This window comes from Hyla sarda, chromosome 4, assembly GCF_029499605.1.
Source record: "Hyla sarda isolate aHylSar1 chromosome 4, aHylSar1.hap1, whole genome shotgun sequence".
NCBI classification, from domain to species: Eukaryota; Metazoa; Chordata; class Amphibia; order Anura; family Hylidae; genus Hyla; species Hyla sarda.
In genome coordinates, this window is record NC_079192.1 from 325,620,267 (window position 1) to 325,634,272 (window position 14,006).

Here is a 14,006-nt window from a genome sequence, read left to right on the forward strand (position 1 = left end):
GGGCTGCTATCTTCACCGGGGAGGCCTCTTCTAAGCGCTTCGGGCCCGGCCTCAGAATAGTCACGTTGCCTTGACAACGACGCAGATACGTCGTTGTCAAGGCAACGGCTCTATTCCGGGCCGGAAGCGCGGAGAAGAGGCGCCCCCGGTGAAGATAGCAGCCCGGACCACCTCCTCACCGGACCACCTCCTTACCGGACAGCCCTGCAGGACCGGACCAGCGCCGAGCGGAGGTGAGTACTCAGAACTAAAGGGGGTGAGAGGGGGCTGGATGATGTTGAAGGCCGCAGTGGTCTTCAACCTGCGGACCTCCGGAGGTTTCAAAACTACAACTCCCAGCAAGCCCGGACAGCCGATGGCTGCCCGGGCTTGCTGGGAGTTGTAGTTTTGAAACCTCTGGAGGTCCGCATGTTGAAGGCCGCAGTGGTCTTCAACCTGCGGACCTCCGGAGGTTTCAAAACTACAACTCCCAGCAAGCCCGGACAGCCGATGGCTGCCCGGGCTTGCTGGGAGTTGTAGTTTTGAAACCTCTGGAGGTCCGCAGGTTGAAGACCACTGAGGGCGAATGATGAGAAGAGGATGATGAAGGGGGGGGGGTGGGGATGATGAAGGGGGGGGGTGTGGGATGATAAGGGGATGATGAAGGGGGGATGTGTGGGATGATAAGGGGATGTGTGGGATGATGACAAGGGGATGATGAAGGGGGGATGTGTGGGATGATGACAAGGGGATGATGAAGGGGGGATGTATGGGATAAGGGGATGTGTGGGATGATGACAAGGGGATGATGAAGGGGGGATGTGTGGGATGATGACAAGGGGATGATGAGGATGTTAATGACGGGTCTGGATGATGACAGGGGGGGATGAGGTATTTCCCACCCTAGGCTTATACTCGAGTCAATAACTTTTCCTGGGATTTTGGGTTGAAATTAGGGGTCTCGGCTTATACTCGGGTCGGCTTATACTCGAGTATATACGGTAACTGACCAAAGTGATTAAGAGACACTAAAACATATACATATTCTATACTTATCACCTATATCTAAATCAGCCAGATAAGGTCCCTATAATGATAGTCTCCTTCCTAATTCTTTTCCCTTCCTCCCTCATTGGGATAATGGTAATAACCCTATAAGCAATATACATCTTGGATACACTAAGAATAAATAAGACATGTTGATATGTTTGGAATCATATTTATAATACCAGAAGACTTGGTCTATCCTCAGTGAGGCTAAGTCGGCCATCATACACACTGTGGTTTCTCTGATGTCTTCCTGCATCTAAGTGCCAGTGTGATCGATCTACACCTATCCCATAGTGGGGCAGGCCTGCCCCTTTGATGAGAATTAGGAGGTACCTATCAGATTAGAGGGGCAGGGTCTCCTGTAAGACAGGCACCACAAGGTGCCCCCCACCCTTTCTCCCTCAATTAGATGGCGATTTAGGGAAACTGCTTGACTAGTTTCTTAACCAATCTCTGGAGAGAATTTTCTTATTGGTGTCTTTATGCATGGAAACTATGACCAGGTCTGATGACCTTTTAGATGGGTCCCTATTAGTGCAGGACCTGTCAGTCATTGAGGGAGGGTATAAAACCACCAGTTTTTCAGATGATTGCCTCTAAAGACATCACCTTGCCTGAGGAAACATGTTAGGGAGGCACTGTGACATCCAACCAAGCACACTGTTGCCAAGTGGGGTGCATACTGTAGATGCCCCCTACACATTACATATAGAATACAGTTTATGCTAGTGGGCACATATACTGGTGTAGTAAGTGGACAATTGGCAGGGTTATTTGATGCTGGGTTTTTAAACCTAGGCTCCTTTAATCTTAAGAGTTCTAATTAAAAGTTGGTACGGGGCATGTGGGGAAAGGGATCCTTGACAGAATTAGGATTCTTTGCTTAGCTTAACATTCTCTTGTTTATATATTTATTGGAAAATATCTTGACAAATTTGGCTAACATTTTATCCATGGTAAAAGTCTGGTTTTGCCCTTAGGAACCAATCACAGCTCAGCTTTTATTTTATCAGAGCACAATAAGATATGGTAGTTTTGGTTTCAGGTTGATAAATCTGAGCCTTTGACATCTCCTAGGTTCATGCAGCCCACAGCTGACCCCCACATACAGCAAAGCATGCCATTTCCCCACTCCAGCAGTGACCTCTTTGTTCATTTTGTGACCCACATTAGCATAAATAATTGACATCAATTTCATCCAAAACTGTTTAAGATAAGACAGCAAGAGCACAGAAACACAAAGTTAGGATAAACATAAAAGACTGATGGTGTATGCAAGACTTTTACAAGGCTGTTTGTAGAACACTTGCAGAGCACACAAGCCATTTCCTTACCTGATCTTCCACAGTCGCTGTGAAAATGAAGCAAGGTAGTCTCAAGGTGGACTCCAGGGAGGCTGATGAGACTGTACAGTTCCATGGGGTATAGGTGGTCGGTCAGATGTATAAATGTCTCATAACACAAACTGTGCATTACCGCACATTAGTCTGGTATATTCTTGACAAAGCAAAATTCATAAGGCTTTTTTTTTAATACATTTTGCATCAAAATTATGTGTTGTCTATAATATGGAGCTAAATGTTAGACAAATTAGGCTGCTTTTACACTTCCTTTGTGACCAGTTAGGCTCTTTTTCCAGCCTTTAACGGCCGTGATCAGGACAGGTCACAACGGATCCATTGATTATAATGGGGTCCATCATTTTGCAGGAGAAAGACTGTACATGCACTCATTTTTCTCCTGCTATACTCCTGTCATTTTGTAACAGCTGGTGCACTGCCAGGACACAACAGTAGTGTGAAAGGGGCCTTCCATTGCTGTATAAGATATCCTGTATTTTAAAAATGCATCATGTGCTTTCCATGATCATGTACGCTCACCATAAGTCTATTAATATGGATTTTTCTGTTATACATCAGTACTTACACTTAAAATTAATTTTCTGTTTAGAAGACAACCTATCAGTATTTACTGGTCAGAAATACAAATGGTATTTTATCAGGAAGAAAAAAAAAATTGTATTATATATGCTCATATGAAATGGACCTAAAGGGGTTAACTTTTTACAATTGATAGCCTATCCTCCAGATAATCCAATAAAAAGGATCCATAGGATAAGTGGATGTGTGACCACTAGGACCCACCAAAATCTCCAGAATGGGGCCCTAGCTCAGAGCGTGCATGCTGTAGAAGGAACACTGAAGAAACCAGAGTACAGCATTAGGGCATCTCCATCTCTCCCATACAAATGAATCGAGCATGTTCCATCTACTACATGCACGCTCTCAGAGCAGGGGCCCTTGTTCTGTGGATCACAGTTGGTTGAGACTTATTAATATGAGATCAGCAAAGTCCATCACCCCTGATCATCAGCTGTGGGAAAAGGCTGCAGTTCTCATGCAATCGCCACAGGTCTCCCCCCAAAATGTTTACCAACACACTTGTCACATCGAAATTAATGGGTCACTTCTTTGCATATGGTTTCAATCTGAAGCAAAACAGTTCAAGCCAAGGACGCATTAACATGTTTTTGCCATATACGTTTTCTATTTGGAAACCAAATACAACCGTATATATAGCAAACCGTATTCATTGACCTCCCATACAAAAACTTAGAAAACTAGATGTATCCAGTTGTGTGTTTTTGTATTTTTACAGTTTAGCTTTTTTTTTATCCTGTGCACAAAAAACAGTTTTTTGCACAGTAAATTTTTTATTTTTTTATTTATTTTTATTCGTTCAGTTGCCCGGGAGTCTGCAGGCAGGTGTGGTGACTCTGCAGGAGTGTGGGTACTACTAGTCCCATCATGTAATAGAGTCTGTTCCATGTTGGGAGGTGTAGTACCAGCGCTGAGGGACGGTTTGCACTGGGTCTTACTCCTGAGACCCGCTATAATCCTAACTTATTAGCCTGTTAAGCGGGCGGCATGCTGCTTCCCTCCCCAGCCAGCTGATGATGTGAAGAACATAAAATATCTGCACTGTAACTTCATATTCACTGCCGGGAGCCCTGATTGGTCAATCGGTGCCACCAATCAGGGCTCCTGGCAGTGGTGAATATGAAGTTACAGTGCAGAGATTTTATGTTCTTCACATCACCAGCTGGCTGGGGAGGGAAGCAGCCAACTGGTGATGTGAAGGATTGCAGAGGGTCTCAGGAGTAAGACCCAGTACAAAACATCCCTCAGCCCTGGTACTACTCATCCCAACATGGAACAGACTGCGGCTACTACTACTCCCATCCTAGAACAGTCAGCACTGCCAGGGGGATGTGCAGGAGCCATGCCACAGTGCTGTGGTACTACTACTATTACCTCCATCATGAAACAGTCTGTCCCATGATGGGAGTAGTAGTAGCACAGCGCTGAGGGATAGTTCCAGCACATCCCCCGGCTGCGGGAGTCCCAGGCGGCTGTGGAGATGATCTTTGTAATTAATAAAAACCATATACGGTTTTTGTAAACATACAATTACATACGGTTTTGTAAGTTTTTTGTTTCCCGTTTTGGGGGGAACGAACAAAACCATATATAAATTAAAGGATGTGATTGTAGCCTAAAACTGACCTGTGAATAAAGTTGAACAAAACAAGAAGTCCTGCACAACAGCACCTCCGGGTGCAGGTCCCATGGATAAAAATGGGACAAATCATAACTTATCATGGGATCAAAGGCAGAAGTAAAAAAAAAAAAAAAAAAAAATCCTGGAATACCTCCAACACCATAACATGCTTTTCCTGCCCATTTCTCCACTTATTACTAGATCTCTAACACCAAAAATAGAACCGTACCACAACAACAAGAAAGTAATTAGAAGATAAACTTTATTAATGCAACACAATGAAAAAATAAAAATAAAACAAAGGAGTAGAAACAATAAACAAGCACCAGTAAACATACAAAGATATAGGACTATTGTAGGACCCAAGTACATCAGAATATGCAAATACAATAAGAGAATGCCAAAGTAACAGGTAAGGTATCATTTATGTATTATTATTTATGTATTAAGTCCTATATCTTTGTATGTTTACTGGTGCTTGTTTATTGTTTCTACTCCTTTGTTTTATTTTTATTTTTTCATTGTGTTGCATTAATAAAGTTTATCTTTTAATCTAATCACTTTCTTGTTGTTGTGGTACGGTTCTATTTTTGGTGTTAGAGGTTTAATTACGTACCCTTACCTACTATATATGTAGGGTTCTATATCTTTGGTGACTTCTTACTAGATGTATCCCAAAATGAAAAACCAGCAATCCAACAGAAGCCTTATTTCAGATTTATTTTAAACCATAAAACTGGACACAGAATACATAAGCAGGCGCGCACACAATATACATACAAATAAATTAAATCCAACAGACTTTCAGTGTGCAATTGCTTTAAAATGGAATGCAAAAATGCCATGAAGTCTGCAGGTGTCAACATTATAGAAAGCTGTAAAGAATCCGTCTGCGGAGCCAGCTGCAGCCATGCCAATGGTTCAATTCCTAACAGCCCTTTCTCCTCTGCAGTACTGTGGCAGATATATATATATATATATATATAGATAGATTTTATAACTAAAGCCCAGAAATTCTAGCTATACTTTACTTTCTAGGGCTTATTTTTATTGCAGCTGATCAACCGTGATGTCTACAAACTTAGATGCAGGAAAACAAATATCTGGTTTTAGGAGAAGACATAAGTCTGAATTTTTTTTTTAAAGATATGTAAAGAAATCCAAACAACCGCTTTGTGAGGAGATTCAGTTTTGCATTCTAATGTGCAGCTATACATTTCACCAATTCGTTTGCAGGTTATATCAGCAACACATGAACGCATAGTGGTAAAGGTTTCTGACCTTGAGAGGGAAGGTAAAACAAATGAGTCGTCTCATACAGAGGACAAAAGGTGTAATTAACACAATGGCTTACTGGTATCCTTCCTCGTGAGCGACCTGTGTCATGCATGAAATGGGAAGTCTACAAAGTAACTGGAATTGGTGAAATTAGACAGAAATGTGCATCTTAAAAGCCAGTGGGTGTGAGTATGTTCATCTCCCGTGGCTTCAGGTTGTGACCTCTGTTAACCTTTTTATTGTCCGATGCCATGGGCGGCATTTCCATCTTAGGTGGTTTGAATGTAAGTGGGTCGTCTCCTATTCTCTGAGACTGAGCTCGCATCAGTTCCATAGGGGTTGGCTTTTGGGCACCTTTGTAGGACTGAACAGTAAAACCACCTGTAAATGAGGCAGAAAAAAATAATAGGAAGTGATGATCCCAACATGTCACATAGGAGTGCAGCAGGATTGGGCTTTATGGGCCGGACTTTACCTGGGTCTGTGGTAGATTTCTGCACAGTACGCGGCCCAAACATGCTCCACTTATCCGCATCAGAGCTCTGGAATTCACTGCTAGGGATAGATGCAGAACCCTGACTGAACCATGACCTTTGCAGAGAAAAAATAAATCTTATATACAAGCATTGCTAAATGCTGGGTGACATTTCCCACTGATTTACTTTTATGTGATTTAAACAAAAGACAAGAAATGTTATACAAAATATGCTTTCATGCAAAAGTCTCACCCAAGAAAAGCCTAACAACAACTAAAGACAAAAGTACAACGCACAATATGTGACTGATTTTACATGTGATTAGGAAACACAGGGCACATATACTACCTGCCATTGGTTTCCAGGGAATTAATAAATCTGGGCCACGGAGTCAACAATTGCAAGTTTTTGGGCTTTAGTATGATGCCCAGATCTACCCCATATACTTTGGCCATAAAAAGGGTTTAGTCATGACATTGCATATGTCCTTGCAGGGGTGTGGAAAGTTAAGCAATAAAACTACTTGTTCACGGGACTAAAATGGAGCAAAATCTACTTGTCCCATATAACAATCCACTTGTCCGGGCCAATTTTCGCTTTTACATTCTCTTTTTTTCCCCTCCTTGTCATATAATATCCATAAATAACTACTATAAATTATACCTTTTCATTTTTCCATAACATATGCTCCAAAACAAATTATTGGCGAAGTGAAATTGAAATAGTAAAAGACAATTTAGCAAATTTGGTGAATTTCTTTTTTACACCATTTACCTTGTGGTGGAGCTAACATGTTGTTTTGATACTTTAGACTGGCCTGGTTACAGCAATACCAGATTTGTGAAGTTTCCGTCATGTTTTACCAATTAAAAAAAAAAAAAAATTCTGAACTTTTTCAAATTTTTTATTTGACATTTTCTGACCCCTGTAGCTTTTTTTTTCGTATGTTTAAATGATCGTATGTCAGGGGATCACTGTATATTACAGATATACATATAAGGGTACTATCTACATTATATCAAAAGTTTTTGTTGATGACAGGTAAACAGGATTCTATGGATAGGGGATAAGTACTCCTGTACCGCAGTTCCCCTTTAACCCCCATAAGGACTCAGACCATTTTCACCTTAAGGACTCAAAACCATGCGTTTTTGCACTTTCAGTTTTTCCTTCTCAAAATCATAACGTGTTCAATTTTGAACCTACAGACCCATATAAGGGCTTGTTTTTTGCATCACCAATTCTACTTTTTAATGAAATTACTTATTTTATTACAATCTGCGACAAAAAAAAAAAAAAAAATAATTTGTGGGGTGTCATGATAAAAAGCCATTTTGCTAAATTTTTTTGTGCTCTACGTGTTTCTACGTAGTGCACTTTTTTGGTAAAAATGACACCTTATCTGTATTCTGTAGGTCCATATGGTTACAGGAATACCCAATTTATGTAGGTTTTTATTTACTTATTTTAGGGAAAAGCCACCTCTAGTCCAGTGAGGAAAATATCCAGCACTTCAGGCGTGATCAAAAATATCGAAAAGCGGTAATGGATGAAAAATGTTTTATCCATTACCGCTTTTTGTACATGGCTTTATATCTCTATGGAGCCTAAAGGCATATTTTATATCACTCTTGAAGTGCTGAATATTATCCTCACGGGACTTCTCCTAGAGGTGGATCTTCCCTGTTTTCCTGCACTATACTAGGGCTACGTGTTTTTTTTGTGTATCCGGGAGTCTGCAGCTTGAGAACACAGACTTTTACACTGGACTGTGAGCTGTATTGCGTTTCTTTTTCTATTATAATTTTTTTTATTTTTCCACATAAGGGGCTATATGAAGGCTAATTTTTTTGCGCCGTGGTCTGTAGTTTTTATCGGTATCATTTTTGTTTTGATGGGACATTTTGATTGCTTTTTATCAATATTTTTATAGTATATGAAGTGACCAAAAATTCACAATTTCAGACATTGGTATTTTTTTACATGTATGCCATCGACAGAGCAGTTTAGCTACCCTTATATTTTAATAGTTCGGACATGTACGCACGCAGCGGTACCATATATGATTTTTTTAAATTAAATTATTTTTGGAAAGGTGGGGGGTGATTCTAACTTATTAGGGGGGCTTATTCACATATTTTTTTCTTTTAACGCTTTACAACTCATTTTTTTTATTTATTTATTTTTTTAAGCCCACACAGGGGGCTATACCATGCAATGTTCCGATTGCATACACTGATCTCTGCTATGCCAGGATTAGAGCAGTAGATCGCCGATCGGACAGACAACCAGGAGGCAAGTGAGGATTCTGTCACGTTAGTCCCGATCAGCTCTGCTGAGCTGCTGGGATGGTTTTACTTTCACTTTAGACACCGCAATCAACTTTGATTGTGGAGTCTAAAGGGTTCATGCCGGGCATCTGCCCAGTTGGCGGTACCCGGCATTAACCCTGGGTCCTGGCTGCTGATAGCAGTCGGGACCCACAGGGTTTAAAGCGTTCTCCGGTCGTGAGAACGGTTTAAGCCCTGTGTCCTTAAGGGGTTAAGACAACTGTCATCTCTGTAGGTCATAACATTGAGAGATACATAAGGCATCACAGCACGTGTCAGCATTACTTATCATTAGCCCACATTCCGTGGTCTTTCCATTGGGATACATAGCCCATGTACATTACCTGCGCATCTGCTTAGGGGAGGAGTTTGGAGTGCTGCATGGAGTGGATTGAGCAGATGAACTTTGTTTCTCTTCACTCGAGTCTCCAGTTTGCATCTTTAGCTTCTGTTTAGGGGGAGAGAATATGGTATACATTTAGTGTGTGAAACAGCCAAGTGCCCAAATACAATATTATTCGGCCTGTGCCACGTTCTCTATAGTTATGGCAAAGAGGCAGACTGAGACCTGATTTCAATTGTATAAGGAAGGCAGACGTCTTGTGACGGCCATGACCAGGCTAACCACAACCTTACTAGTCTTATGCTGAGGTACTGATCACCAGCACACAGCTCGAGCAATGTTACCACTGGAGGCACTCTGGTTGGGAAACGTTGTGCTATACACAGCATTCTTTAACCCATATTCTGCCATTCCATTTATCCGTGTGGCTAGGTGAGAACTCCTTTAAGATATAACTTCTAAGATTACCTTAAAATATCCAGTAATCCAAATAAGTTCTTTTACAGAGTCACAATCTCACTGGCTAACAATGGGGAGCATTGGTAGGATAGTCCCAATAAATCTGTTCTATACTGGAAAATGTAACCCCAAATATATCCTGCTGCCAGTAAGAATTAAAGGGAAACTCCAGTGAAAAACAAAATGTTTTCAAATCAACTGGTTCCAGAAAGTTAAACATTTGTAAATTACTTTTTCAAAATCTTCCAGTCCTTATCAGCTGCTGTATACTACAGAGAAAATTGTGCAGTTCTTTCCAGTCTGACCACAGTGCTCTCTGCTGAAACCTCTGTCCGTGTCAGGAACTGTCCAGATTAGAAGCATATCCCCATAGAAAACCTCTCCTGCTCTGGACAGTTCCTGACATGGACAGAGGTGTCAGCAGAGAGCATTGTGGTCAAACTGGAAAGAACTATACAACTTCCTCTGTAGTATACAGTAGTTGATAGTACTGGAAGGATTAAGATTTTTAAATAGTGATTTACAAATTTTTCTGGCACCAGTTGATTTGAAAACTCCCCCCCCCCCCCCCCCCCCCCCCCACCAGAGTACCCCTTTAAGCCTGCTGAAATCTCAGTCTGAAAAGAGTCACTATATAAAGCTGTTGGCTAGTCCAACAACCTTCAGGTATTCTATTAGACCCATGACCTACATTCTACCTGTAATATGCTGGCAGAAACAACCTATTCAGGAAGAATGACAACACTCCCAAAAAAAGTATTACACAATGTACCAATTCAACTACACAAGCACTCCCTTCCAAGAAAAGCTCTTGCAAAGTTCCCTGTAGGTAATATTATGTAACGGCAATATTGCTAAGCAAGCAAAGGTCTTGTTTACCTTGGTAGAACTCAATACACCTTTTTGTTTTTATAGAGTATAGGATTTAGGAGCTCTTTATGTATTTTGCTCTTTTAGCTTATTTCTTGGACGTCATTGTACCCCTAATCTGCATGTCCATTGCCGTAGGTTAATGTACAGCTACATCCAGTAAATGATGCCAGGACCAGATATAACTTCTATCCCAGTGGCTGACCCATTATGGGGGCAAGGGTATGAATTTCCTTTAAGAAATTTTCCTTCAAATCAATAGCAATGCTTTCTCCCGCCTGCTCCAGAGATAATCCTTACCACATTCAGCCGATAACACTGTTCCTTCACTTACCTGCTTAAGAGGGGGGATGAATATTTATGGAGATGTGGAGTCATTGGCCAAAGGCAGTGGGCTATCACCGGAGCGAGTGGTAAAAAGCATTACAATATAGCAATAACTGCACTGGGGGCAAGTGCTGAAGACTATATCACACTAGCAACAAGATGAATATCTACTTAACGGCTGCACCACACCAAATTTCACCAGGTAAGAAGTATTAGAAACAGGATCACACACACCATACCCGTCTGTTCAGGTAAGTGCGGGTGACCCTGCTTTCCCACCCCCTTACCTTGCTGCATTGAAAACTACCCTGGCCCCTCCTCCCAGCTATGATTGACAGCTCTAGTGGTCTCCTGACAGGACACTAGGAGGTCAATCATAGCTGAGAGGAGCGACTGGAAAACTCAATAGGGCACTTCAAGGACCAAACATTAAGTCCCCCGGGCACTTGTTTTTCTCAGTCATGCAGCAGGTATGGTTCCACTCCTCTTTGACTTCTGTATCGGACAATCAGCTATTTCAGACTTCCTATAAGATGTAAACTGAAAAGCTACAGCCCCTCAAAGCCCCTAACAGAACGAGTTCTGTCCATATTCACAAACACACAGCACAGGAGGGAATAGAAAGGAATCAGCAAAGCAAAAGCCCAGTCCATAGTCACATCAATACATGCAGAGAACAGCAGGCAGAGTCCACAATGTAGGGAGGAATACAGAATAGAAGTATGGGCTAGAGAGCAAGCCACAAGTCTTACATGCAGGGCCTCCGCCACGCGATGGTATTTTGTCTCTTCAGCAGTAAGGCCCTTGTGTGGAGTATAGCCAGCATCCCGGAGACCGGCTTGCTGCTCGAATCGCTGAATGCTCTCCTGTGTATGTTCTGAAATGGGAGACATTTGCACACACAGCTTTCAAGCGGGTGCCAAAGCCAGAGACTGAGTGGAGCCTCACTCCTCCATCATAGCAACACAATACACAGGCTTACTGGACTACAGTATAAATGTACATGAAATGATAAGGAGGTAGAAAACTTATTCTGTACAGACTTTGTTAATCCTAAATATATCAATGGCATTTTATCTTCACAGTACTGGCAGCCTATAGCGGTCAAATGAGCTCTCCTGAACCATCTGTATATTCCCCCATGACTCTACACTCCGAGTACCCAGTTCTTGAAGATTTAGCCTATGGTAACACTCCATATTTAAAGACTGAATTGGACAGCTGAAAAAGAGTTGTTAGGCTTTAGGATGTATTTTGGGCCATGTACAGGCCAAAAAAGTATGCCAAACTTAGGGGGGTTGGGGGGGGGGGTGAGGGGGAATTTAAAGGGGTACTCCGCCCCAGATATCAAAAGGATAGGGGGATAAGATGTTTGATCACTGGGGGTCCCGCCACTGGGGACCCCCACGATCTCTGCAGCGGCACCCCACCGTCATCACTACAGGGCACACTGGTTCTGTGCGCGATGACGGGGTGATGCAGGGGACAGAGCATTGTGACTTCACGGCTCCGCCCCTCGTGGCATCACGCCCCACCGCCTCAATACAAGTCTATGGGAGGGGGCATGTCGATCACCACACCCCTCCCATAGACTTGTACTGAGTGGCGGAACGTGACATCACATGGGGTGGAGCAGTGACGTCAATGCTCTGTCCCCTGCATCGCCTTGACATCACACAAAGAGCCAGTGTGCTCTGTAATTTTGACAGGGGGGGGGGGGGGGTGCCACTGCAGAGATCGCAGGGGGGGGGGGGGGGGGGGGGGGGGGGGGGGGTGCCACTGCAGAGATCGCAGGGGTCCCCAGCAGCAGGAGTTAGGGGTTAAGATGTCTGGGGCGGAGTACCCTTTAAGAAGTGGTTGTCTAGCAAAGTAACAACCCATGTATGGTGTCAAAAATTGTAATAAAGTAACTTACTAATATAACATGTTATCGATACTGCAGATATCTTTTTATATCAGCTGAGCTGTCTGTAGCTATGACTTCCTGTCACATTCTCTGAAAACTGAGCTCTTGTCCTACCACCCTCCTGTTCGCTCAGGACCAGACCATTTATGTGAAAAGGGGACCTAATATTACTGCCTGTTAGATTTTAAGGCAGCAGGAAGCATTTCTTAGATAAGACAGTACTAAGCCTGTTCTGACTGAAAATACTGTGACTGAGAAATGCTTTCGTAATTAAAATCTAATGAGCAGTAATATGAGCTCCTCCGTTGACATTACTGGTCTCTCCCTGAGCAGACAGGAGAGGAGGGGGAAGCAAGGAAGGAGCACTGAATTTGACTTAATGTTAAAACTACAAAAGGAGAGCACAGGTGATATGGAAGATCTGTAGCTTATTTTTTATTGCTGTAGTATAGTGAAAAGTTTTGATTCAGGTGAAAATCAAGAAAACATTGACTAATGAATTACCCAACTGCTGCAAATGGCAGAAAGAGCAGAAATAAACACCTTCTCTTCTGCAATAGTGGAAAACAAGGAGCACCACCTATGACACTTTTCTAATCTAGTATAGGTCATTGTTACAGGTGAAGCAGGCTCAGTTCATATGTAATATCATTTAGGCAAACAGCCGAGCACCCAGGGCTCTTCCAATAAATATATAGCAAAGCTCGCAGTGTCCTCAGCCTTACCAGAGCAAACAAGAACAGATGGCAGAAGAACAACATGCTGACATTTCGCCATACAGCAAATACTCTGTAGAAGATGCCAGCTTTTCTGCTCACACTTGTCCCAAAGCAACAGTGTAATTAACCCCTTCCCATTAACCTAATGCCAGAAGCCTGTATGTTATATAAAGTCTTTCCATGACCTGTATATAGGAACAATTCATTACATACTTTCCTAAGACATTTTTAAGCGCTATAGAGAAGAAAACCCCACAATAAAAAAAGCCATCGGGGGAGATCTATCAAAACCTGTGCAGAAGAGAAGTGGGGCAGTTTTAGAGGACTAAAAATAAAAGCAATCTGGTTGCTATGGGCAACTGCACGTTTTGATAAAGCTCCCCATGTTCTAGAGCATGTTTTTTTTCCCCTCAGGTGGCGTTTCTGGGGTCATTAGTAGTGTTTTGAAAATGTAGCAACCTTTGGGACCTTTTTATTTACAGGGTCACACGTGCCGTATTTTGCTGCATATTTTCTGCAGCTGATTTTACTATACATGCACTTCAATGGGTAGGAAAATACGCACGTGTGACCTTACCCTTAGGGTGTATATACATAGTGTCGAACGCATATTTGATGAGTAGGATTTGAGGCTGCGTTCAGTCATTTAGCTTATTAAAATCTGCAGCTTCAAATCCTGTGCATCAAATATTCACAGAATACTGTACA

The 14,006-nt window shown here is 42.3% G+C and overlaps 1 protein-coding gene across 2 annotated transcripts in view; it reads right to left on the bottom strand.

The window, feature by feature from the left end:
- Nucleotides 1-5,291: 5,291 nt before the first annotated feature.
- Nucleotides 5,292-14,006, bottom strand: part of KIAA1191 (KIAA1191 ortholog) — a 45,250-nt gene continuing 36,535 nt past the window's right edge. For both annotated transcript variants that reach the window (XM_056574989.1, XM_056574990.1), the window contains 4 exons: nt 11,426-11,550; nt 9,019-9,122; nt 6,344-6,459; nt 5,292-6,249 (listed from right to left, as the gene is read on the bottom strand). In XM_056574989.1, coding sequence (XP_056430964.1) covers nt 6,038-6,249; nt 6,344-6,459; nt 9,019-9,122; nt 11,426-11,550 — 557 coding nt within the window. In that variant the 3' untranslated portion in view covers nt 5,292-6,037. The remainder of the gene's footprint in view (nt 6,250-6,343; nt 6,460-9,018; nt 9,123-11,425; nt 11,551-14,006) is intronic.